This window comes from Rhipicephalus sanguineus, chromosome 8 (genome assembly GCF_013339695.2).
Source record: "Rhipicephalus sanguineus isolate Rsan-2018 chromosome 8, BIME_Rsan_1.4, whole genome shotgun sequence".
NCBI lineage: Eukaryota > Metazoa > Arthropoda > Arachnida > Ixodida > Ixodidae > Rhipicephalus > Rhipicephalus sanguineus.
Window position 1 is genome coordinate 24,396,749 of NC_051183.1, and position 26,926 is coordinate 24,423,674.

Consider the following 26,926-nt stretch of genomic DNA (forward strand, 5'->3'; position numbering starts at 1 on the left):
ATTTAGAGCTTATCAAAACCTAGCAACAACTATTTACAACATAGCAGCAACCAGCGTCAGCCTAAAGACATTAGGATCGACCAGGTCTGCTGTGCCAAGCTTCGTGCGACTGCAAATGTCAATTTGCAATTTTTCGCTGCAAATATACATACTACGCATACAAAGAATTAAAAATTCGTCGTCCCTGCCTAAAATATAACATTTTGCTCAGCAGTGATGTCGGAATCTTTGCTAAAATTCGGTAGGAGGTTCAAATTTCGTATCAAAAACCAGCCACACGAACGTGTGTCCATATGATCCTACTGGAATCACGCTAAAGATGCTTGACGTCACGGACATGAGCAATTGCGATAGGATGGGGCATACAGGCACAATCTCTGGTTGGGACAGTGACGGCTGTGGGCTGAGCTTATTTACTCCTAGGTTATAACCTAGTATAAATAGTTTAGTCGAGAACGACTCCGCCGTAAGACCCAGCAACTTCCAAAACAATGTTCTTCTGGTTTGTCTGCGCAGTAACAAGCGGTCCGTAGTCGTGTTGACATCCGCGTTCCTGCTTGACAGGCCTGTTAACCGCGTCACTGCTTTTCGCACATGTTCGACCGTGTCGGGGCACTCTTGTCCGTGACATTGGTTAGCTGCTGCCTTTCACACTTGACGACCATAACGGATGCTACGCAGTTTCAGCGTTTGCTCACGCCATTCCTTTCTGGTATAGTCAAAGAAAAGCGTGCATCCCAATAATTGAGAAAACATTCGCCTACTAAATACATTAACTACCATCGAGTTTTCTCCACTCGTTTCTATCAGAAAAAATTCACAGCATATCCACGGGTGAATGATGAAGAGCTTGGGCGAAGCTCCTGAAGCAATCATGGTTACACCGTGAAACCTTCAGTGGTTTCGCCCAGCAGTAATCAAAGCGATACGCCGCTTTATTTTTCCTTTTTTTCTTCTTTTTTATTTTGTTTTATTCTTTATTTTTTACTTTAGGTATTTTTTATTTTTTTATTTCATTTTTTTTTCTATCTCTATGGGAGAGGCCATCTAGTATATCGTCACCCAACTGCAGTTTGCATGCATCTCTATGGGACAGCGCCATCTATTGAATGATACGGGAGACGCGACAGCGAGGACACGTCGGATGGAGCGACGACCGACCAGGTGATGCTATAAGGAGCTCCGCTCCTAAAAGGGGAGATAACAAGGGCAGCTGAACTAGTGGGTGTACCGTTGCACGTCATGATGTACAAGTGGGCGTCCTAGTCCAGGGGTCAAGGGACAGTGGGTCAACCCCTTCCACGCGCAAGCGCAGATGCCCATTTGCCATATCGCTATCGTGGAGTGTGTCAAAGCCATCCTTATTGACGTAAACAGGCGTTCTAGGGGCTCTGCACAATGGGATATCCGCTCGCGTTCACGGAGTGAAACCTCAGTAACTGTTTTTCACCTAGAGATGAAAAATCGACAGGGTGTGTCACTGGAGCCAATGTTTCTAAATGTTTACAGAGACAACCCCTCTTCAAGGATTTTTCATCTCTTCAAGCCTCAATATTCGCTTTGTCTTCTGCCTTGCTTGTTTTACAGCGAAAGCTGTTATGAGATCATTTCACCGGCCGTTTTTGGTGCCGTAGTTGTCCGCCGCCGCCGCCGGTGTCCGTAACCAGTATCGCTCGAAATAAGAAAAAAAAACTAAATAAGAAAAAAATTCCAGGATGGAACGAGGTTCGAACCTGGGCCCTCTGCGTGGGAGCCCAGTATTCAACCTCTGAGCCATGCCGCTGCTTGAAACTGCTTTGCAAAAAGGTCCTATACAGGCTTCATGTCGGGAAGGAACCACATTAGCATATGCAATATAGCGTGGTAAAAGAGTAGAATAAGCACCAAGCGTCGCACAACGCGAATTCTGTAACCAGGCGTCACACAATGCGAATTGCGCAACGAGTAGGTTGTTGAATGCTTCCAACCCATTACAAAGAGCTCTGCCATAATTCTTCATCGTCATCACGCACAGCATCAACAAAGTGCGCATAATGCCTTACATGCGTTTAGCAGGTACCACGGCTGTCTGTAGAATGACGAAAAATGGCACAGTGCCTACTGCCGTACTTCTCAAAAATTACAATGATTTATAGCGTAGTGGGTTCCTCGCAAGTGCACTTCTGTTGGTTGCCAAGGAAGCCCATACGGCTCCCATGATCCATTTCCTCAGGGTCTCAATAAAGTCAATTCTCTCTCTCTCTCGCTCTACGTTTCTCCGTTAAAGTGTGTTATAAAGCGTGGTGGGACAGTTAAATAACGACTGGGCGTCACACAATATGCATTACGCTACTAGTGGGTCGTTTAAAGCTTCCAACCCATTACAAAGGGCGCAACCATAATTATTCATCGTCATCAACCGCCGCATCAACAAACTGCACATACTCGCTTACATATGGTACCTCGCTTCTCCGCAGAACAACGAATAATGTCGTGCTGGGTGCTTCCCAACTTCCCAAAAATTACGCTTTGTGGCGTAGTGGGTACGTTGCTAATGTACCTGTATAAGTAGCCACAGGAGAGTTTATAACGGGCTCTAGAAATGCCGCTCTTCCAGCTTTCGCTGTGACTGTGCTGCGCTTTCCGCGCAAGCCTGGCGTTTTTTTCACCAAGAAGGCTAATATAGCTATTGCAACTTCCCTCGGAAACAAGCGGAGATAACAGAGGCGGATGAACTAGTCTGTATACCGTTGCATGTCAAGATTTACGAGTGGGCATGTGGGTATATATTCATTGCGAAAACGTCAACACACTAAATAAACACCAGGAGAGATAACACGAGGGAGTCAGTGCTTCATCTCGTCTTCTTTGCTTGCGTTTATTCGGCGTGCTGATTTTTTTTTTCAGATCATTGCATGTTGTGCAGTGGTTACGCAGCGAAGGAAAAGTGCAAATTTACACCTTTGCAATTTTTTAAAGAACATCGCGCGAGCGTTGACTTCGAGACATGGTGTCTAATTTCGTTGAGTTGCAACGAGATCAGCGATACGACGATCAGCTTCGCATCGATTTCCTGAACACGTGATCGCTTAGATAACGATCACAGGATGTGCGTACCCTTAAGCAAACAGCGTAGCAGAGGGCGTTCTCACATCAGTGTGCTTTGTGCGCTTGCGCTTTGTACACGAGATCACGTTGCTTTTTTCGCTAATATGAGGCGCTATCATCGCGCTATCAAAAGCGTGTACAGCAGAACACCTTTACAGCGAAGATGTTTATGGCTAGGATCTGGAAAAATGTGTGCGAGATGTTAGCGATTGGTGTAGTTCTAAAGCCTGCGCTAGATGGAGCTCCACAACTGAGAAACCGGAGGAAGTCCGTAGCACGGGCACCCAGCGATTCCCGTTCGTGGAGTTCCCACTGCTGCGTTTACCAAACCGTCGATGACGTCACTGTTTGAGGTGAGCATGTAAAGCTTCCACGGCACGAGTAGAACTTTGTTAGTGAGATTCGCAAGCTCGCTGCGCGACATGCGCGCTACGTTTTGCTGCGCTTTATCGACTTCCCGCTGCTTACGGCAGTTGAAATCCGTGTCGCCAGCCAATTTTTGGTCAATTTTTGCGTTTCATTTGGTCAATTTTTTATTTGGTTATTTGGTCAATTTGGTCAATTTATGCGTTTCACGAGGCATATAAGGCTTTCGCCTTAAAACGTTTCTGGCTACACCCCTGCTTTCGCATGTCCGCGGGAGGCTGCATGTTTGTTTAATAGCAAGGTCGAAGCGATGGGGGGGTCCTTGATCTGTGGCTTTCCTGCGACATTCACAGTCTCGACAATATGTGTCACTGACTGCGCGCGATAGCGTTCCCGGAAAAGACAGATGCGGGGACAAAACAAAGACAAGCAAATCTGTGAGAGAAAAAAAAGGAGCGAGCATCTGCTTTTAGAAAGCCGCAGACTCTTTATGTTCTTCATTTCGTCGCCACTTGCTGGCTGTGTGTGCGAGCGAGCTGCGTTTTTGAGCGCAGGATGTGGAATACAGTGCGCACTTTAGACAGTTGTACGGAGTGTTGTGCACACCTACTGACGCTGCTCGCGGTGGCGAGTTGAACTTCGTGTTCAAGTGCGTGCGGATAAGAACCGTGTCAACGCTGGAGTTGTGGTGCAACTTTTGAATCTTTTCGACTGCCTCGTTGGTTGCGCTCGCCTGTCGGAGGTTCGTGGTGACTGATTGCCTTTGTTTATCCGTCATGGTAGCTTAGCACGTAAGGTGACGCGATGCTAAGTCCTAGCACGTGGGTTTGATTCGCGGCGCACGGAGCTCTCAATTAGTTGGGGCTGAAATGCAAGAAATCTCGTGTACTTGGATCACCCACCGCGGTTGTCTAGTGGCTATGGTGTTCGACGGCTGATCCGAAGGTGGTCGACCAGGTGGTCGAAATTTCCGAAGCCCGACTTGTCTCATAACCATGTCGCAGTTTTGGGACGTACAAGCACAACAGTTCTGCTTCTTATTATCATCCTCATCGTGTACTTAGATTTAGGTGCACGTTAAAGCGCAGATGCTCTACGTTAACCCCGTGTCTCCCACACCGGCGTGCTACAAGAACTGTTACACGTGTTGTTACAATTATGCGCACGACCCGCGCCGCAAGGTATGGGAACCTTCACAGTTGTTTTAGAAAGTTCTGATCAGATTGCGCGCAGGTGGTGAAGAGTTGAGTTTAATTCTGGGACTAAGGCTATAGCACCAGCGATAACGCTGGGATGTTCGATCATACGTGTATAAAAGCCGACGCGTTTCAGCGATCAGTGGTGCGATCTTGTATACGCGTTACAAAATAAACACGGAGGCGTGGCAGTACATCCAGCCGCACGTGACCGCACGTGACCGCACGCGATTGGTCAATGCAGAGCCGTGACGTCTGTCGCGGTTCAAATGGGCCATTCGCTTGCGGCTGGATGTACTGCCACGCCTCCGTGTTCATTTTGTAACGCGTACAAGATCGCACCACTGTATTACCGACGACCGACGATTGTGCTCACCGCTATCAGCGCACTGCAAGTAGTGTTTGTGCTTTGAGTTTGTTTTTCTGGGCACGAGTTCGCCCAATAAACTTCCACATTTACCAGTCTGACTGTCACCTTGTTCTACGCCACAACCGCATGACAATATAACTTTTGGTGCTTAAGACCCTGACTATTATTATTATTATTATTATTATTATTATTATTATTATTATTATTATTATTATTATTCATTGTCCTGAGTTCTTTTTTTTTCTTTTGCTGGCACCCGTTGAGACGTTCCTGAAGAAAGATTCGTAAAATAAACAGGGTGTGTGTGCTGGAGCCAACGTTTAGAGAAGCGGACTTGTCTTCTTCAAGGCTGCCAGGCAGCCTTGAAGAAGACAAGACCGCTTGTCGAAACGTCGGCTCCAGCACAGATACCGTGTATACGATTCTTTCATCGGAGGCTTCCATCATTCCCGATACTCCTGCCCCTTTTTTTTTGGAAGGCCTAAGGAAGTCATCTAAATATTGCAAGTAGTCTTATTAGAACTGATCAGAAGAATTTCCGGAACTGAAGCCTGTGTTGTGGTATCTCGAAATGAAATCAGCGAAGGAAACAAGCTTATTCCAGTACTTGCTGCGCTTTCTCCATTAAAATTAGTGCCCGGTGCGTACTTCGCTTTCTTAGAGCAAGAACAAGAGTAATAACGTCCCAAAACCATGATATGATCATACGGGACGTCGTAGTGAAGGGCTCCAGAAATTTCGACGGGAATCTTTAACGTGCCGCAAAACCTAAGTACAAGGCTCTTGGTCTCCATCGACATGCGTCCGCCGCCGGGATTCGATCCCGCGACCTTCGGTTCAGCAGTCGAACACCATAACCACTAGACCACGACGGCGCGTGCAAGAGAGAGAGAGAAGAAATAGTAGAGAAGGAAAGGCAGGGAGGTTAACCAGTATAGGACAACCGGTTTGCTACCCTACACGTGGGGACAGGGTGGGGGAGATTTAAAGATGGAGAGGAAAGAGAGAGAGAGAGAGAAAGATAGAAAGATAGCACATGACACAGCACACATAGAATCAGTCGGTCTCTCTTGCGTGGTAGCATAGCACACATAGAATCAGTCGGTCACTCTTGCGTGGTAGTTGGTCACTTTTGCGTGGTACGCGACATTTCTGTCACAGGCGCTTGGCCAAGTTCGTCGCTCTCAAAAACCTCAGCAGTGCCTTCGTCGCCTTCAGTTGTGATGTCTTCTGTTGACAACATGCAAGTATTGTTTGAACAGACATTTGTCTACTATCAAGGCGCGCTAGAACGGACGCCAATGACTGTTTCTGAGCATTATATACCGGACAGTCGCACAGGACGTGGTGTAGCATCTCCTCGCAACGACAGGCATCGCAGAGAGCGTTGTCGGCCATTCCAATTCGAAAGGAATAGGATTTCGTAAATGCTACCCCTAGCCACAAGCGATACAGCAGTGTGGCCTCTCTTCGGCGGAGTCCAGTTGGCATACCGATATGCATCGCACATGCATTGCAGCTATGGGCTCGGTACTTTGAGCCACCCTATTTAATTTTATGCAGGCTTGACACGCGTCCGAAACAAGCTAAATAACGATGTCGCGATCTGGTAAAGAAATCAAACTTAGTATTTTTTTACGTGAAGCGAGTTTGGCTAAACCTGTATTCGCCTATCTTCACATCTTTTTACCAAGCCTCCGAATCGAAGGCCAATCAAGATAACTTCATCTGCTCAGTCATTGGAAACGCATGTACTACCGGTACAAGTCTGAACCTCGTAATCAAAGTTTCTGTAGGCTCAAGTTTTGGTTTGACTGGAGAAATTACGTGACGAGTAAAGCCGATGAATTGATTCTGTCAAAACAAGCTGTAGAACTTGTGACATGGCTTGCATTAAATTTAGGCTTCGCATAGTATGGCACTAAACGCGGTCTCCTATTCTACAGTCAATGTGCTGCCCGCAAGCGTTTCCGAAAACAGTTTTATAGCTGCAATTAATTGTGTTGCCTAGTACTGTCGTTAGCTACTGAGTTAAGGATTTGTTTAAGAGAAGCTTGAGGGAAAAAGAGCTGCTAAACTTCGAACGTATCCGTTTTGTCTTATTTAATACGGGGGAAAAAAATGTAAGGAAAATAGGTCAAGTTTGCAGAATCGTACTTCGTATGGTCCCACAATCGAAAAAAAAAATCATTTTAACAAAAATTTTATTTCCGATGGAGAAAAATCGGCATCCGCAAACGGGGAGGAGGGGAGGGGGGAGGGGGGAGGGCGCATTAGTTCCAAAACAAACTGGTTTTTCCGTTGAAATTAATTTATAACAGCTTCCCTGCAGGCGTTACCACTTGCGCCACGATTTTGGGGCATTCCACAGTTCGAGAAGAAGCGATGAAAACGGCAGGCTTCATTTGCGTCGCAGAGGGCGCACGTAAGGAAGAGGTTAAACAGACTTCAGCATGGAGACAGCTAGGTGTGATGTTAACGTATCCGTACGAGGAAGAACCTTGGATGCACCACAAGCTCCATAGTAACACAGCTAGAAGCAGACGTTGACATTGTCTTGAAGCGGAGTCGGCTTGGTTTACTTTCCAACTTGGCCTTTGTGTCAACGGTTGATTGCAAGTTGTAACCAGTGTTTTACTCTACTTCAAGGCACAAATGAATGGTGCCGGTTGGTACCGGTTTGCCTTGAGACAGAGTGGTCTACTCTGTAAGACATGCCCAGAGCTTTTAACGCCAAGTACGAAGTCTTTTCGTTGTATAAGTATATGCTGTCCGCATATAGCATCCGAGTCCTGCCTAAGGCATCGCGAAGGCTTACGCAGTTTTGGTACAACGTCTGTGAAACCTATCACTACTTGATGGTCGGGTTTTACCATTTAAATAACATTACAATAGACACTTGTTTAGGGTGTGTGAGTGCTTCTGTGAGTAGACGTTAAGCTGTGTTCCATAACTTGATCGTTTTATTTTGTTCTGGCTGGCTCTGCGAAAATTTGTGAGAAACGCTTCTGGTAAGCTGCAGGCCACTTCCCCTGCTTTGTCTACGCGGCTGTTTACATACGCCCAGCTATTTAGTCAAGCAAGGTCAAGAAAGTATGAATTGTGAACTTTTGTTAAGGTAACATCGAAGTAATTGCATTACTTTTCAATAGTAATAGTAAGGCAGGGAGGCTAACCAGAGAATCTTCCGGTTGACTACCCTACACTGGTAGATTAAGGAAGGGGAATAGAAAGGTGAGAGAGAGGAGGAGGAGGGAACAGAACAAAAAAGGCAGTGAATTCACTGAAGCGTGCTGGTCTGCACCACAGGTCTGAGGCGTTCGCACAAGCCCGCCGTCCTCAAAAAGTGCAAGAGTGCCAGAAAAGTAGTTAGTGACTCAGCTTAATTACTTTTTAGGAGTAAGTTTTGCCATAGTTCACTCTGACCACCAAAACGAGACCGAGTGTTTGCTTCGGAAACACTGGTTGACCTCTTATAGCAGGCTTGTCACTGGATCAATTACACAGGAGATCGCTGATCCATGGCTCGTATAAGCTCATGGAAAATTACCGGGGAGGCCCAGAACACGAAGCTTTTATCCTTGTGAAGTGGGGAGAGGAGGTCTCGACGAGCAGGCAGGCAAAGCAGACACGTTAAATGTCACGCAAGTGTCCTGAATGGGCGTCACAGCTCAACATCCGGGCATAAAAACGCCGCACCGAAAAATTTACAGTCCCCTTAACAAACGCTAAAGGGAAAGCCTGTACTCTCACCAGACGTTCTATAAATTACTTTTCATTCATCTCTAATTCGCATTAACATTTTGTGTGCTATTAATTCTCCTGAACATTTCGTTTGCTTTTAATACTCTAAAGTTTGATTCACTTGCATACCAGAACTGCTTTAATTCGCGCGTCATTCAGCTGTAATTCACCTTAATACACATTTGACTGCCTTCGATTTACTGGAATCCACATTTGATTCACCTCCTGCGCTAATCACTTCTAATCACTTAGCACACCCTTGCTACACTAGAAGCTTAGCACACCCCTATTACACTAGAAGCACTGAGCTGACCCCCCCCCCCCCCCTAGAGGCTTTCTGCACATAGATTGGTCCACCTTTTTGTACCGTTCGTATTCACGCCGCCGGCCGCCGCATTTTTTTTTTTTTTTACTCATGAGCCATATAATCCTGTGGTCTTAAGAAATATTCGGCAACCATTTGTTGAGGCCTCTAAAGCAAGCCCACGAGGAGTAATCGAAATTTTTAACTTTATCGGGGTGTCAGCTACTACAAAAATTACAGCGTATGTGCAGAAATTCTACAGACCATGAGTCACCTGGGATGCAGACTACATGAAGACAAGGGAGACCTTCTGTCACTCCTGTCCCCTTTCTGTGGGCAATTGGCAAACTCTTCCTACAAAAAGTCTGCAAAGCCTTTGTAGCCGCAGGATGCAAGATGCTTGCAGAATGTCTGCAGAATTTGTACAGCATTTCTGCGTAATATCTGCAGAGTTACGTCGCGGAGGAAAAAAATAAAGACTACCATTTTCGTTAGCACCACAAGTCAAGGAACATTCAGTTACATCAACATCGAGGGGTATCTAGAATACCGGACATACACCCACTAACCCACGGCCACAACATACACGCAACCATACCAAAGTAAAATACCACATACGAAGACCACTTGCGCTAAACAGCCCAACACCGGCCACCCGGTATATTATAGCCATGGTATTTAACGTGTCAGTTAGCGCTGGTGGTGAAATTCCTATTCTGCAAAATGTTAAGGTTACACATTCACAGAGTACATGTAAATCTATGGTGGGCGTCTAGGTATCCCTAAAACGGTATCCCTAATACTTTATTTATTTATATTTATAAACACCGCGCTCTCAATTTCTGAAGCTTAGCAGGAGTGAGTGCAGATGTTCAACACAATGAACAAATGCAATTCAACAAAATACATGATTGCGCAATTCTTTTTCGAACTGCTCAGTACCGAGTCTGCGCAGAGACTCATCAAATTAAGTCCGTTAATCCATGGTTCACGGAAAAACGGAAAAGTAAAAAAAAAACAGTCAAGAATACAACTGTAGGGCATAATATTTAGGGCAAGTAAGGAGTGTTATTTAGTAGATATATATAATCTGTATGTCTGTCTAATATATTTGATTCGGCAGCATGCTGCTCAGGAAGCGTAAATCTTCTCTGTTATTGCAGGAAAAGTCGGTGCAATGTACGAAACACACGTGGGGGGGGGGGGGGCGGGGGGGAGGCAAACGAGACAATACACTGTAAACTGTTTCCATTTCATGTCTATAAAGAAACACGATGGGTTTGAAAGGACGCTCAATTAAATGTTACTTGGGAGCGGCTGGCATACAGTGAGCAACTGAAAATATGTTTTCATCACGACCTTCCTCTTTCGTTCAGGTTACCATGACATCGCACGTGTACATGGCGGTATTTTGTGTACGTAAGGAAGCTTCGACTTGCTTGCAAAGCACCTCGCGATTTACGTATCACTGTGTTGTATGAACCCTGCGGAATCGAAGATAATTCTTAATGGTATGCATTGATGAAGCCAGAGGGAAGAGTTGAATTCTTCTCCCGCCCCCCGTACTTTTAAAATTTTTTATGTGTATACATACACACGCACATACAATTAAAGCCGCAACGGGACAGTGCTTACAGTTATGAATTTATGGTAGAGGGGTTACGGGGCTCGGCTGTTGACCCGAAGGTCGCGGCTTCGATCCCGGCCACGGCGGTCACATTTCGACGGAGGCGAAATAGTAGAGGCCCGTGTATCTGAGATGTCTGTGTACGTTAAAGAACACTAGATGGTCGAAAATTTCCGGAGCACTCCCCTACGGCGCGCCTCGTAATCGTATTGCGCATGTGGCACGTAAGACCCCAGATATTACTACTAATACATACAAACACGCACGAACATACTTGTGGTGTTGTCGGACTCCTTCCACCCAGCACCGATATAAATTTCTTGCTACGCCCACGCTGGCATCCCACTTGAAACACGCGGCAAGGAGGAGACGGGTTGCTTGTTTGCTAAAATCGAATGTTATATGCATTGCAGTGAAGCACCCTGGTCGTGTTTGATTTTTTAAACAAAATTCTATGTTTCTACAGTGTCCTGTTCTCATTTAACGACTCCGGTTGTATCAGGCTGTCCTGCTTTTTTGCGACTAATTCTCTAACATCTTGTAGCCGGTGGTAAGGGCATATTTTCAACCATAGTCGGTATTAGGTCTTTCCTCAACTATAGAAAAGAAGAGGAATAAATAAAAGTAGGGAGATTAACCAGGGCTAACCAGGGTTAACCGGGAGCGAGAGGTTTCCATGACTGAAGTACTCAGGCGTACACAGGATCTAACTAAGCAGTTGCCTCTAAGTAAGACTGACTTAGTGTTAACTTTCACGGAAACGGCCATGACACTGCGCGAACATCGAGCAAAAAGGGCGCCTTCTTGTACCACAATCTGGCTTGCTTGCGCTTCTTTTCTTCAAAACTCGGCGATCGCCAATTTTCTATCAAGAACGCCATGTCACGCTGATAACGCGCATGCCGTTCGTGACCAGAAAATGCCGGGCGCACGGCGACGGTGCAATGCAGTGCCCGCAAGATACAGACTATTATTGTTGTGGGGCAAAAAGACAGCAAGAGACAAAGAGAGAGAGAGAAAGAAATAGACAGACAGACAGGTAGAAATACACAAAAGAGAGATAGAAAAAACAGAGCAGGACAGAAAGAGAGAGAGAATCAGAGAGAGAGAACGAAATGACAGAAAGGAAAGAGAAAGAAAGATAGAGAGAGCGAGAAAGAGAATGAAATAGAGAAAGACACGCAGCAGAGAGATAGAAAAACAGAGATCAAGACAGAAAGAAAGAGAGAGAAAGAGATAGAAAGAGGAAGCGAGAAATAGAGAAGGAAAGATAAACAGAGCGAGAAAAAATAGGTAATGAAACAGAAATAAGCAGACAAAGAAGAGGTACAAAATAGAGAGAAATATAGGAAGGGAGGAAGAAATAGAAAACTAAAGCGAAACAAGGCTCCGCAGTTCCTTCAGGCTTGGCATCTCTAGGGCGAAGCTGCTACAGTTTTTTTCTAGAGTGTATGACACTGGGATGAAATTTTACGCCTAAAATGTCGCCGCTGGTGTTGCAGTCATGTGCTTTACTCTATGCAGCGCCTGCAGGCGCAGGGCCCAACATGATCCGACGCCTGAGCAAAACCGACCGGTACGACCTGAGGCCCGAGACACCACCTTCCCATCAGAGGCCCGTGTTCACTCAGCCGCACTTCGAGAGCGAGTTTGCGGGCATCCCAAAGGATAAGGTATTTCAGGCACTAGCACTCTTGGCTAAGAAGTGATAGACATGTGCGAACACGCTACCTAGCATGAGCATATTCCTGCGTCGGCGTCCGTAGCTATTGCTCTATTGTGTGGAAACCGCGCTTAAAGGGACACTAAAGAGCAAAACGATTTTTCTCGCATTAGTAAAGTAGTTTTCCACGATGCCAAAAACACCACGCTTGCTGCGAGAAGACGCTTAATGAGCGAGAAAACACTCAAAACGAAAATACAGGTGGCGACGCCACCTTGGAATTCCCGCACCATTTGCGGTGACGTCACATATTTTTGACGGTGCATGCTTGGACCTACGTAGTTCGTAATCGGTTAAATCGAAGTACATTGTCCTCTGAGGGGGCCAGAGACTTGACATAACGAGTTTGTGCACATTTCGTCGAGCCAGTGGCGCCAAAATACGTTAAATGCTCTTTGAAGTCTTTTACGTCACGAATTACAAAGTTCGGAGCGAAATTTAAAAATGAAACTTGGAACTTGGTTTTCTCCTCTATTAATAAAACTATGGCGGTGAAATAAACTACACAAGAGTTCTCCGAGCACACTTTATCAATCTAAACCAATTCATTGTTTCTCTTTAGTGTCCCAGACAAAGAGGAGAAACGTTTATTTAGAACCAAATACATGGAGCTGAAGACCTTGGGGCCTGGTGGCTGCTTCTGCCCACTCTGTGGTCCAGACTTGTGTTTCCTGGTCGGGGCTCAGCACCGTGGCCTGCCACTGCTGAGTGGTAGTGATATGCGCATTCTGGGGATTAAGTTAGTACTGAGCATAGGTCGGCAGAAAATGTGGAGCTCACTCAGACTCGCTCAGACCAAGACGCAGATGCCGCAAAAAAAAAGAAGTGATTTCAAGATAAATAACTGGCCGCGATATTAATGCAACTAGCACTTGCATTAATCATGTTGTTTAAAATAAAATGAAAAATAAACTTTCGAGCAAGAGCTTGCAGAATGGAATTTCCATGTGCATTGTCATGTACAGGCTGTTTCACGCTTAGGTGAAATCTCGGAGCGCCTGGCATCGTGATGCGGCCAGCGCTGCAACCACGCGCCGTCAACAGCTCGCGCGTGCGCAGATGTACAACTCTGCACCCTTGAAGCGCCTGCGCACGCGCGAGCTGCTGCCGGCGCGCGATTGCAGCGCTAGTCGTATCGCGATGCCAGACGCTCCGAGATTTCCCCATGACAATGCACATGGAAATTCCAACTATTGCTCGAAAGTTTATTTTTCATTTTATTTTAAACAACACGATTAATGCAAGTGCTAGTTGCATTATTATCTTTCTGGCCTGCACATGTACCAAACACCAGGGGCGTAGCCAGGGGGGGAGGGGATTGGGGGGGCTGAGACCCCCCTCCCGAAATTTTTCGATTTTGCATGTGTATGTATAAACGCACACATACAAACGCACTCACGAACATACAAAACGGATGGTTGACCCCCCCCTCCCCCCGCCCCGGAAAAAATTCCTGACTACGCCTCTGCCAAACTCTGATCGGTGCTTTGCGTCGTCAGCTGTGCATAGTCAAAACCTCTCAGTTCAGATTCGTTCAGTGTAGCAGGTGAAACGAACTTGTCGAGAGAGCTAGGGATTTACCGTGTATGTGTTTTATCACTCATACTGTTTAGACAGCGGTTGCTAAAATTAGTGCCCAGAGGCTGTAAAGCTGGGGTCAATAGAATTGCGCACGTTTTTGTATCTTTGTACACGTTAATGCGTGTTCTTCTGGCATCACTTAAAGGGGAATTGTTTGAGAGGCTTGTTTCTTTGGTCTCTAATGAATCCAGGAGACAATTAAACAAAGAAAAACGTAGGGGGACATTATTTGTTGTATTTAACTGGATTTAGTCTTAATTATGATATAATTGCAAGATAAATTAAAGTGCACAAAAAACACCTCTGCCGTCGATGGGGCCTAAACCCACAACCTTCGAAGCTGTGACTTCAAGATCTTATACGCACAACTTTTTTCTTTTGTGTTCGTCCTGATCGAATGCATTCAGCGTTACGTAACTTTATGTGTTTCACTTATCTTGCCGCGACATTTTATCTTGCTTCCCATACAACTGCGCAGTTCCGATTACCCACCCGTAGGTTATCGTCGGTATGGATATCATTAAGTAGTCTCGTGGGCTTAACCGCGGCAAATAATCCTGCAGTTACAGCCCCACGTCTACGATAACCTGAAATAAAGGCCGGCCAATTAGCCTACGTTTATTTGGCAGTTGCAGTGCAGCTGCATTGGGCTCGCTTAGAGCGTCACTCTGCGCCTGCATATGATGTACAGCAATCTGCTTCTTGGCTCACATTAAAGCCATTCAGGTAATGGATTGGGGTATTAGCATAGGAGCTCAGGTGAAAGGATGCTGCTTCGCTTTACTCTGGACGTATTGGAAGCAGCTGTGCTTTCACCTACAGCGAAGCTATAATTTTGGTGTAGGTCCGCACGGTCAGGTATGAGTCGGGTGTGCGTGGCAAGCAGTTAAAGCAGATTATAGCGATTCGGTTCTGTGGAAGCACGCAAGGTGGAGCAAGAGTTAAGAAAACAAATAATAAGTCATCCACTCGTTTTTAGCTCGAAGTTGTAAAATTCATACAGATTTTGCAGAAAGATATTCAGTTGATTTCGCAGTTCTATGAAATCCGAGCGGATTTCCTTTGTAGTGGCCTGCTACGGGAGGGGAGGGGGGGACAATTGATTTTTCTCTTTCAGTTAAAGCAGAATTTTACCAGAATAGCAGTTTAGTCACCTCGGGTTTCTTTGAAAATGAACAGATAAACTCGAACAAAACAGACAAATCTAGTTTTAAGTGGAGGTACTTCTAAACTCTTACATCAAGCCATATTCTGATGATGAAATGGCGTTTCAAAGGCCGCCTGATTTCTTGGTACTCTTGAAAGAAGGCAACTTATATGGAAAGTTATTTATCATGTTCTATAAATAACGGGTCAAGGAGAGGGTCTATAGATGCAAGACAACAGTGCAGGAAAACCCCGCGTAGAATGTACACATCTGGTGTGTGACGTCGACACTTTCCTGAAGTTAAGCGCGGAACGTGTCTGACAAGGTTAAAAGACTCTTACCGAATGGAATAATCAATTAATCGCTTTTTTCCGTTGTGTGGGATTTGTACCTAACATTTTCCTATGCATTGGTAGATATGTGTGGAGCTGTACTGCTGTGCAGGAATTTGGTGGTTTGTCAGGCAGGGTTGAGGTCAAAATACAGTAAAAAAATGCACGAGAAAAAAAATACGTTGCACGAATAGACTGTATACGTAATAGTTGGTACACACGATACCAGTCAGCCTTTCGTGGCTCAAAATTCTGTCATGTTTATGAAAGCTGACCTATTAGGTGAAAATATAAAAAAAAACACAAGAACATGTGGGTTGTTGTTTCCGGCAGGTACCGATATGCGACCGTCTCACCAACTCACTGCGGAAACGATGGCACGTCAAGCACCTCCCGAAGAAGCTGCTCGGCCTCTTTCCTATCATAGGGTGGTTGCGTACTTACAACCTCAAGCAGTGGCTCATTTCGGACATCATCGCAGGAATCACAGTCGCCATTTTCCACGTGCCCCAGAGTAAGTGTCTCGTAGTATAACTCCTACAGTTTTGGGAAAAGCATGCTATGAGCTTGTCAGTGGCTTGACATAAAGGAAACTAAATGCGCCAAACTTGAAAAGGGCACTACGAAAGAATACTCGCGTAAAGATCAAGCGCGAGCTGCCAACCGTTTTATTGGGTCGCAGAGAGACACATAAATAGGCTATCCGAACAAAACAGTGCAAAAGCGTACAAACACAAAAGCTGACGCACCTTATTAATCATAAAAGACCATTCCGCGCCATAGAGCGATATATAGGCGTCACTTACACAGCTGTTACCTTTCGTCTTGAAGTAAAAAGCTCCGAAAAGCTTGGTAGCTTGGTAGTTTGTACAGTAGGCACAAAAAGTTTAGAGACCACAAGGTCTGAGCAAACTTTGAATGTCCCAGCGATTTGTGGCTGTATTCGGTCGAACTGCGCAGTATGTTTTGTCAGCGTGCTTTAGAACAGGACGGATATTCGAATTCAAGGCTGCCTGCCGAAGCAGCAGGGATATTCAGCTTTTTCTTGTGTCCCGTGGTCCATAAATTTTTTTACTGTCTGCAGAATAGTGCATCGGCGTAATTTTTGTTGACATGAGATATTAGAGAACTTCAAGGCTGGACATGACTACTTCCTTGCGATGGCATTAGAGATCGTATAAATTAACATTTGCTCCGTAAAATATTCTAATAAGCCGCACACATAGGTGGGAGTGTCTCGCTTTGCATTGTTTAAATCGAGCCCATCTACCCAGAAGGTGTCATAGGAATGACATGCACCATAACTTAATGCCTTTTTAACTGTGTAATCTGCTTATTTCCAGACAAAGAAGTGTACAGAAAAACTGAAAGGAGCTGGTCATGGCAGTTTGTACAGTGTGTATATATATATATATATATATATATATATATATATATATATATATATATATATATATACGGTGCACAAATTTGTTCCACATGCCGTACCGTTTCACATTTTCTAACTTTGTCGTATTGAATTCTTAAGTAACGTTGACCGAAAGAAATTACCAAGAGGGTGTCACAGTACGGACGCTAATATTTATTTTTTTGTCATCGCGAAGGTTTTGGATACTCACTCCTCGCCAGCGTGCCTGCGGTCAACGCCCTGTACACCGCCATGTTTCCCATGCTGATGTACACCATCTTCGGAACTTCCAGGCACCTCTCGATCGGTGATTATCAGAGCCGAGTGATTTTATAGATTAATTTATAGATTAGAGTTCACTGGTGCCATGCTGCAATAATCGATACATCAAAATAATGGGAATATGACCTGGAAAGACTGGATTATAAAGGACATTTTGTCCTGCAGCATCTCTTGTGGTCATTCACTTACATTCATTGACTAAAAAATAGTTAAGGTTAGATGAAGCATCATCCTTGATTCAGTTGTGCTGTTCGTAAGATAAAAGCAATAGATATTAGACGTAGCAGAGTAAAAATGAGAAGGTGTAATCTTAATCCGAATCTGTTTACTTTGATCAGATACTGAAATACTTTGCAAAATAAGCCGTGCATATACTTGCATGTAGTGAATCGGCCTTGGTTTGTGCAAATAATTGTAGGCTTAGCTACTCGGGAACAATCTCATGTCTTTCTAGATTAACGTAGCGCAGTTTCAGGCAGCGAATGTATGACGTGTGATTTGTGATTATCTGTGATCTTTGAAAAGCAGCACTGCGTAAAGTGCCGAGGAGTTGAGACAGTGAAGGGAGCATTCATATATGAAACGATGCAAAACCCAGGCCGTTCAGTATAGTACCTAATGCGCTCTACGATGGGGAAACTGTATGTATGTGGGATCAACATATTTAAATAGCGTATTGAATACACATTTCTTTGAATATATCAAGAGATGAATTACGGTTCTATTTCAGATCTGTTTTCATTTGAATAACACAGTAATAAAAAAATTAACTGAGCTATTGTAAATCACGCAGTTTCTGTAGGTTTGTTTCACCGAGGGCGATTTTCATACTGTCTGTAATTAACGTTGCCCTACAGGGGCTTTCGCCGTGGTCTGCATGATGACCGGAGCTGTTGTGGAGCAGTACAAGGACGAGTTCGGTGCAGCCGAGGTTGCTTCAACGCTTATGTTTTTCGTCGGCTTGTACCAGGTGAGTGAATATTCAGAGGCTAACAGAAGCGTTTCTGTACGTGTCAAGCGTTGCATTTCCGTTAAAAAAGAACAAAAGAAAGACAAATAAGAAAATTGATAGTTAAGAAGGGCCCAGTGTAAACGGACAAGTGAGGACACAGGACTGTCCTTGACTGCCAACTGCTCTGGTTGATCGTGAAGGAGTACTAGTATACCTTGAAATGGAATGCACAGAGGAAGGGGAATAATTACGAAACTAACAAATTGAATCCGAAGGCATTAATTGCGGCGTCTTTTGTAGCTCTAGTGTTTGTTCGAGAAGTCAACTGCTGTAATTCCCAACATTTATAAGCTACGCTGTTTGGCGCCTTAAAAGTTTGAGTTGAGCACACGGAACTCAGTCCGTAGCATAAACGAGGCCGTCTGATGCGCTAAGGCAAGTTTTATTGCTGTGGATAATGGTGCTCGAGTACCATTTCAATTTTTTTGCACAGGCGTACTTTACAGAGCATGAAACGAAAGTGAATAGGGTGTTGTCATTACCCTTGGCACATGTGTCTGTGCCTGTGCAGAATATGTTTTGACTGTGTCTAAGCTTTTAAGGTTGACTTCCTGTGAATAAACTGGTCTGGCCACCCTGACTCTGCGTGCTCTCATCGTATCGCAGCTCGCGCTCGGCGTCTTGAATCTTGGAGGCCTCAGCGTGTTCCTATCTGAACAGTTCGTCAGTGGCTTCACAGCTGGTGTGTCCGTCCACATAGGCTCGAGCCAACTGGGCAGCCTGTTCGGCATTCCCGTCGGCCACTTCTCCGGACCGTTTCTGCTCATTAGGGTGAGGAGCTGAGATGAAATGCATAAGGAACAGTGAAAAAACTCACACCATCTCCCGCTAAAGGGGACCATGGGGTGATGCGAAGCAGCGTTTCGGCATGTCGAGTCCGCGTTTCAGAGGGGGAGTGGAAAGGGGCAAAGTAGAAACGGGGAAGGGAGAGGAGAGGGGAAGGTGGAAAGGGGAGGAGAGGAGGAGGGGAGATGGGGAGGGGAGAGGGGAAGTGAGGAGAGAGGGGGAGTGAAGAAGAGGTGTGTGGAGAGGGTATGCGCATGCGCAGTAAGGGTGGTCACGCCGCACACCACCATCACGGGATTGAACTCCGCCATAAGATGCTTCGCATCTAAAATTTTCACTGCAATACTTCGTAATGCCCATTTGTCATCTTTCAGCTCTACGATGCCTTCATCAAGCTCCTCCCGGACACTCATCTGCCCACACTCGGACTGTCCGTGTGCTGCATCTTCCTCTTGCTCTTCGTCAAGCTGGCCATCGACCCATTCGTGTATCGAATGATCAAGATGCCCGTGCCTGTCGAGATGATACTGGTGAGAGGGCAGCGTTTCTGCGATTACATGATGCCTAAGGACGATAGGTTTTATGTATGAATCTCGCATAAGGAATTGGCCGTACGTGGCCCGTAGCCGGTACGTAGCCCTACCATCGAGTATATAGGGTTACCTAAAACCCCTCTTTGGGTATAGTCTCTATTATATTAGCCCCTGCTACGGCGTTCAAGTAGTGTTCGCCAACATATAAATTTTAGCGTCCCTTACCCGTTAGTGATCGCCACTTGCTCAAAGATCAGCTTTTAGTGGACATATGAAAGTACTTCCCTATTACGTAATTTTCTTTCCCCTTTATTTATTTTTTTTGTGTTCAGTTATTTGTGCTACCTGCTTCAACTTTGCCTATGGGTGTATTATTTTGATTTCTAGTTCCCATTCCTGCACTTAAAGGGGTCGTGAAACGTTTTCCGAAAATTTTCAGCTACGTGTGTATTCGGAATTCTGGCCGCCCATTCAATACTATACCTCGACTCGTTTTATTGTCCGGGTTCATTTAGTAACTACAAAATCACAATTACGATTTCCCAGCTCACGTTCCCCTCAACTGTGCAGCTGACGTCACAAAGTCAGCCAATGAAAAGTCTCTGTCGTCGACAAAACATGGCGACGCAGCGATGTTTGCTGAGCCATAGGCCGAGTTTCATAGCATCATACCGACTCGCTTGTGACGCCGGCAGCTTGTGAATGCGAACGTTGTTTCCACTATGATAAGTTGTACGGCACTGTCTGACGACGCACACGGCTGGCATAGCGAGGAGTAAACCACCCAAAACACGCCGTAAAACACAACCTAACGTAACCAGAAAGAAAAAACTGGGACGCTGCACCATGCGAGCGAAGGCAAAACACACACGACGGTTCCCGGATATACTTGAAAGCGGAAGCAAGCAGATCAAGTGCTGTACTTGCACAGTATACAACTGAGAGCGCAAAAGTTGCTGCGTTATTTGTGTCTTTTCTAGGCTCCTATAAATCTATTATTCTAGAGGAAAAGAAAGCTAGCGCTGTGTTTATAACTTCCCTTAACATGACGTCGCACGTTAGTGCCTATGGCGGCCGGTAGGGCCGCATAGTCGTTTAGGAGCCCAAGAAAACTGCGATCTCAAACGGGCGTCATTAATTATAGGCTGAATATAGCACCGAAATATTTCGGAATCGGCATGTGTAATCCTTGTTAAAGCAGGGAGAATTACAACCGGGCAGCTTCATTTTCTTTTCACGACCCCTTTAAACACTATCATTGGGCTGCGTCTTAATAAGCATATGTGGAAATGATGAGGCACATGAGCGTTGTGTTGCATTCGAAGTGCGTATTATTATCACAGTTTGGAAAAACACTTTATCCCATGAAAACGCTCACATTGAACTAGTGTGCCGACATTATCAATAACCTTACAAATGTTATTTTGGTAGCTTCACGATGCTCACGCAAAACTGAATTATGCCTTCTCAGGTCATCGTAGCCACAGTGGTGTCCAGTTATTTCGACCTGGAGAACAAAGGATTTGAAATCATCGGTCCAATTCCCAACACGTGAGTATTGGATTGCTGTGTCAGCTACAGGCAGGGTTGAACGTCGCGTCTAATCGATCACGATAACTCATAGTTATTTAATACATATGTGCACTTCGGTACGCAGTGTTCGGTTTTGAAGTGGTTGATGATGGAGCTCTTTCAGTTGTATGCATATATTCTGTATTAATCATAATTATCATATTAACAAGCATAATCGCTATCTTTTATTCACCCTTAAAGGTCCCTATGGGTTTATTGCGTAAAAGGAAGGGCAATAATCGGTAGTGCACGATGGTTATTTATACTTAAATATATCTTCTCGACAAAAACAAATGCAACTTAACATGTGCAGTTGAAAGAATGTAACTAGGGTAATTGTATTACAGTAATGTGCAACATACTGTTAAGTAATTGAACATAGACTATAGAAGTGTTACATGGTACACTGTTCCTTACACATTAGTCTGTTCCTGAATTGTTTTATGTTGTCCCTGAATTTTGACTGCTTCTGATGTTTGAGGGACCAGGCATAAGAATTTCGCATTCTCATTTGCCCACGTTGCTGGATATGATAAAATATGTCGACTAAAGAATTATTTATCCTTTTAACAGCATTCGTCCACCATGGCTTTCGGGGAACTGATTTGTCATACTTAAGATAATAGTGAATATTGTGACTTGTACGGTCTTGAGAAATACGAAAGGGAACACCGAAATTGCCTTCAAGAGGACTTCGTGGCTGAACGCATTTGCAAAATATAGAAGTGTCCATAACGCTAAATGTTCCAGCTGAAATGTATCTCTTGCAAATCAATACATCACATTCGTACCTGAACATAGAAGGCTTTGCTTAAACATTTATTAGGTGTTCTATTTCATATTGCTCATGGCCAGGGCTGGGCAAAGATACTTTGAAATTGTATCGCGATACGATACAAGATACTGAGGCAAAAAGTATTTGAGATAGAGATACAAGATACTGCCGCAATAATTGTATCCGATACGATACTTTCCAATTGTATCTTAAGATACTTCGATACATTCGCAAATTTGTTATTATAGATCGATATATAGTAGCAGCAAACTCAATGCACAAAAATGTCTGCTTGAAATTGATTAACTGTGACCAACCTTGCTTCATTTGAATGAAATGTCTCTTAGTGTCTTACAAGTTTTGTCCTTCTTGCTCAAAGTACAATAGCTCAATTCCGAAATAACTTACTGGGATTTGTTTAAATTGCTTAACAGGACACCTCTTTATAAATTTCGCTGACAGCGATTCTTGCTTGTTTTTTTTTGTAATTGATGGGAGTCGGTGCTCAGCTTGCCGACCAGCTAGCAGGTTGCCATCCAATTAAAAGAACTTCAATAAGAAGCCTTGTCACCATGGTGAAAATACCGGCGTGGACATTTACCTTGTCTGTAAGCCACCGCTACGCAATACTGGATCCCCGGACAGGTGTACAGCAGCAACAAAGCTGGTAGCGACATTTTTTATGACGCATAGTGTATATGTAGAGGACATAAAACAGAAATGACTGTTCATATTTTACGTACCTTCGAGTGTAAAGCGTTCGTTATCAATATACTCACGAACGTGCAATTTTTGAACAATTTTTCTCAACGAAAGAACATGTGCAACCAGGAAACGCCACAGACGTATTGTAGTGTCACGTGGTATAGCGTCGAATATGAAGGCGGCAGTCAAATTGTAGAAACGAAACTCTTTACTGAGCTAACTTGAGCCAAGAAAACCAAGTAACTGAAAGTACAAGCAAAGCACGTTCCATGGTGGTAGCGGCGATCACATTCGTCGGTCGTCGGCAATCTGATCATCGGCGGAACGCATCGTCTTTCATACATCAGGGATCAAAGCTTTCAGCGTTATCACAGGAGCTCGCGCAAGCTCCCGATTAAACTAGACTACTCGCGTCCTGCGCATAATTTTATTTATTTATTTATTTATTTATTTATTTATTTATTTATTTATTTATTTATTTATTTATTTATTTATTTATTTATTTATTTATTTGCAATACTGCCAGTCTCTACTGAGACCATAACAGGTGGGCACTCTACAGATGCTATGATTGCTCATCATAGTAAAAAAAACTAATACAGAACATAAAAGTAACATCAACCTGGCACTTTGTACATAAGCAGTATTTACACAACATAATAAACAAAATACAAGTGCATACAAAATGGCAAGTTTAACAATAAGGCCGCTTACATGGCATTTTAACAGAACAATTGGAAAAAGTTGCGAAGCACCCGAAACATTGCGGCGCGGCTTGCGCTGAGTGGTACTAACAGTTTTTTTTTTGTTTAAACGCAATCACACCAAAATAAATAAGAGCGCATGGCAGTATAGTTGCACAAAGCGTCGCAGGACGCCGCCGCTATTCGTGCTATTGCCACTTACAGCTCCGATGATCTGGCGACTAGTAAATAGTAAAAAAAATATCAGGGAGGCCTAAAAAGGGAAAAAAATTTAAGTGAAATAGACAGGGGGTTCTGTATCAAAACATTCAATGTGAATAAGTATAGAAACCCGATGCAGGCGGGACCACTATTAGCTGTGCTAATTAAGGATGAAGTATCGTCAGCTTACCTGTTAAGGTAAGACAATAGAAAATTAGCTGCCTATGCGAAATTGCCTGAAAATACTAGTTCGGACGCTCATGAGAAAAACGGTGCATTTGGTATAAATGTTTCTCGAATCCCCCATCTAACATCTATAAGATAGCTCCTAATAATTTCCATTATTATAATGAAAACTCAATTTCACTATTTTACTAAGCGGTAAACTAGGATGGTTTATACTGTACTCAAAGCCCGCCGCTGGGCCTAGTGGATATGGTGCTCGACTACTGACCCGAAGGTCGCAGGAACGAATTCTGGCCGCGGCGGACGAATTTCGATGGAGGCAAAAATCCTTGAGGCCGGTGTATTCAGGTTTCGGTGCACGTCGAAAAACCCCAGGTGGTCCAAATTTCCGAGTCCCTCCACCACGGCGTCTCTCATAATCATAGCGTGGTTTAGGGACGTTAAACCTCAAATATTATCATTAGTGTATACTCAAGGCACGCCCACATAACTATATATTCGTTTTCCATATCTCCTTGGCAGAACAGTAAATTTAAGTTAAGTATAAATGTGTAAACGGTAGCAAATATAACGCAGGCATTTAAAAGTAGCAACAAAGCACAGGGCTTCTTTTGGAGGCCCTTTACAAAAGAGATATTTCATCGACAACACCGGAAAAAACAATAGAGACCTAGGAAATGTATCATATCTAAAAGAAGCGCAGATAAGAAAGCGTTTGTGCTAACAATCAAATTATGATTTCAAAAGAACTTTCAAAAAAGATAGCAAGAAGAAAAAGATACGGTACACCGAGATATCTTTTGCTAGGTAAGGGCTTGTTCTAATAGATCGAGCATCGGTATCGGTGGAGCTATAGTCCTTAGAACATTATCTGCATATAAGCCAATGTCATCGTACGTAAGGCAAACTTACATCCACGACGTCCTTCAAGTCGCTGGTGTGTGAGCCATGAGACGCGAAGCAACTCCGTTCTTGCATTCTTCAGATTTCGATACGAAGCACCACGCAAGAGAATTTTCAATAACTACACGAAAGCGGCATAAGAATTTCCGTGACAGACGCTGCGCTCATTAGAGTGCGCGGCACAGAACCGTGGCTAAGAGAAAGTGTCATGGAACTGACACAAATAGAACTAAAAAAATCGAGAAAACAAGAACTACGTGGGCTGGGTGTAGACGTTCGCGCGCGTGTTTGTGTCGAGACTGCTCGAGCGCTGCCACTTGACTCTGTTCCACCAATAGGGACGCGCAGACCTCATCACCTGACCTCACTAGAGGACTCTGGCAGAAAGATAAATTTATGTCGCTGCCCTTAGTTTTATTCAGGTGGCTTAGTAGCGCCAGTACCAGCTTCAGAAGCGGAGTTCAGCCAGCGATAACTGTTTCGAACGGTGTTGTTGCGATAGCAGTATCTTGTATCTTAAGATACGCGATACATTATTGAATGTATCGGATTTACAGATACACATACTCATTTTGCGAGACGTATCGCGATACAAATACAAAATACCCAAGGAGTATCTAAGATAGTATCGAAGATACATGTATCTTCGATACTGCCCAGCACTGCTCATGACTGTACATTCATTCACCTTTTGTTTTCAGGTTTCCGACGATGGGTCTGCCAGACCTGAACTTGTCCCTTGTGACGAAAGTGGTCGTACCGGCACTTACTATTGCGATTGTGTCGTTCGCTGTCACGGTGTCCTTGGGACGGATCTTCGCCAGAAACCACGGATACGAGGTTGTGCCAAATCAGGTGAGGACATGAGTGTAAAATAGAGCAACACAGAAATAAAGTTCTGCACCAAAGTATTTTTGGTCGCCGCGGCGCTACAGAGGTTGCCGACCCGAAGGCCGCGGGTTCGATCCCGGCCGCGGCGGTCTCATTTTCAATGGAGAGGAATTTGCTAGAAGCCCGCCACTACGGCGTGCCTCAATCATATCGTGGTTTTGGCACGTAAAACCTCAGAAATTACTATTACCAAGGTGTTTTCACAGAAACGTTCGAATTTAAATGCGTCATAGATATTTCAAACGCGCTGTTTTATTCCGTAAACTTGCATTCCCAACACATCTGCATAAAGTAAACACACAGAGGAAGCCAATTCTCACAGAATATGCGCAGCGCAGGCAGTGTAGGTCGTTGGAAAAAAAAAATGCTTGACACAACTTCATGAATAGGTATAAATGTACGGCTGCGATTCTGTGTGTACTGTACTGCGGCAGCTTCAGCGGATTTTTGACAGTATGAACAGAAATACAAGACACTAAGCTAAAGTAATCGAGACATACTGTGGCAAAGTACATTCAAATGATTCAGCTCGACTCGGTGCCCTCACATCCGTAAGACCACTTAGTGTGCATCTTTTTGTGGAGATTGTCTTAATAAGGTTTATATCGCTTTATAGCTGTCTTATGAATATATTCAGATGTGTTCTGGGCAGGCTACCGATTCACTGACTGTGCAATTAGGAACAGCGATGCCCAAGCACGCTATTTACAGTTAGTGCTGAAGTAGTACGGTTGTACAACGTATTTTCTGAGTATTCCCACATACGTTTTCGGAAGGAAGGCAGCATGATGCAGCACTAATTCTTAATGAGAATAAAAGTTGGGCACGTCCACTGGGCAACAAATTTTTGTGAAGTCAGTTGTGACGCAATGTACCGCGAAACTTTGTCATTGCTCTCCTTTTTTTAGGAGCTGCTGGCGCTTGGAATGTCAAACTTCTTCGGAAGTTTCCTTGACTGCTTTCCAAGTGGCGCGTCTGTGCCGCGAAGTTCCATCCAAGACAACACCGGTGGAAAGACACAGGTAAGGTGGACTTTAGCGCTCGTGATCTTTTCCTTGTTTCGACGCTTCTATATCTGAGGTATAGATGTGAGTGAACCGAAGTAATGGTCGACAGCTTTTTTTCATCTGGTTTGTCACGGAGCACACAGAAATCAGTGCTTAGGCCAATTGTTCGTTGCTTTTTTAAAGGAAAATTACGCGCTAGTTTAATTAAGGAGGTATAAATTGAAGTGCGCAAACTAGATTAAATGGAGGGATCGAATGATGAATAGCGGTGCTACAAGGAATCATTGGCGAACAGTCAGATTAAAACCACTATCTTCACAAATACAAAGTAATGTAATCACAGATGGAGACAGGTGGATCACAGATACATGTAATATGATCAGAAACGGAAACCAGTGTGATCACAAGCAAAAGTTAATGTGGTAACAGAGGAAGAATAGTTTATTCACTGGTGTAGAATTGAAGTCGGAGGTGCAAGCTAGTG

At 44.3% G+C, this 26,926-nt stretch overlaps 1 protein-coding gene across 1 annotated transcript in view; it reads left to right on the forward strand.

The window, feature by feature from the left end:
• The window catches only part of LOC119401564 (solute carrier family 26 member 6), a 45,441-nt gene that overhangs the window by 11,984 nt on the left and 6,531 nt on the right, over positions 1 to 26,926 (forward strand). Inside the window, exons 2-10 of the mRNA XM_037668464.2 lie at positions 12,219 to 12,367; positions 15,811 to 15,991; positions 17,082 to 17,192; positions 18,025 to 18,137; positions 18,786 to 18,950; positions 19,340 to 19,495; positions 20,970 to 21,049; positions 25,246 to 25,399; positions 26,344 to 26,457. Coding sequence (XP_037524392.1) covers positions 12,219 to 12,367; positions 15,811 to 15,991; positions 17,082 to 17,192; positions 18,025 to 18,137; positions 18,786 to 18,950; positions 19,340 to 19,495; positions 20,970 to 21,049; positions 25,246 to 25,399; positions 26,344 to 26,457 — 1,223 coding nt within the window. The remainder of the gene's footprint in view (positions 1 to 12,218; positions 12,368 to 15,810; positions 15,992 to 17,081; positions 17,193 to 18,024; positions 18,138 to 18,785; positions 18,951 to 19,339; positions 19,496 to 20,969; positions 21,050 to 25,245; positions 25,400 to 26,343; positions 26,458 to 26,926) is intronic.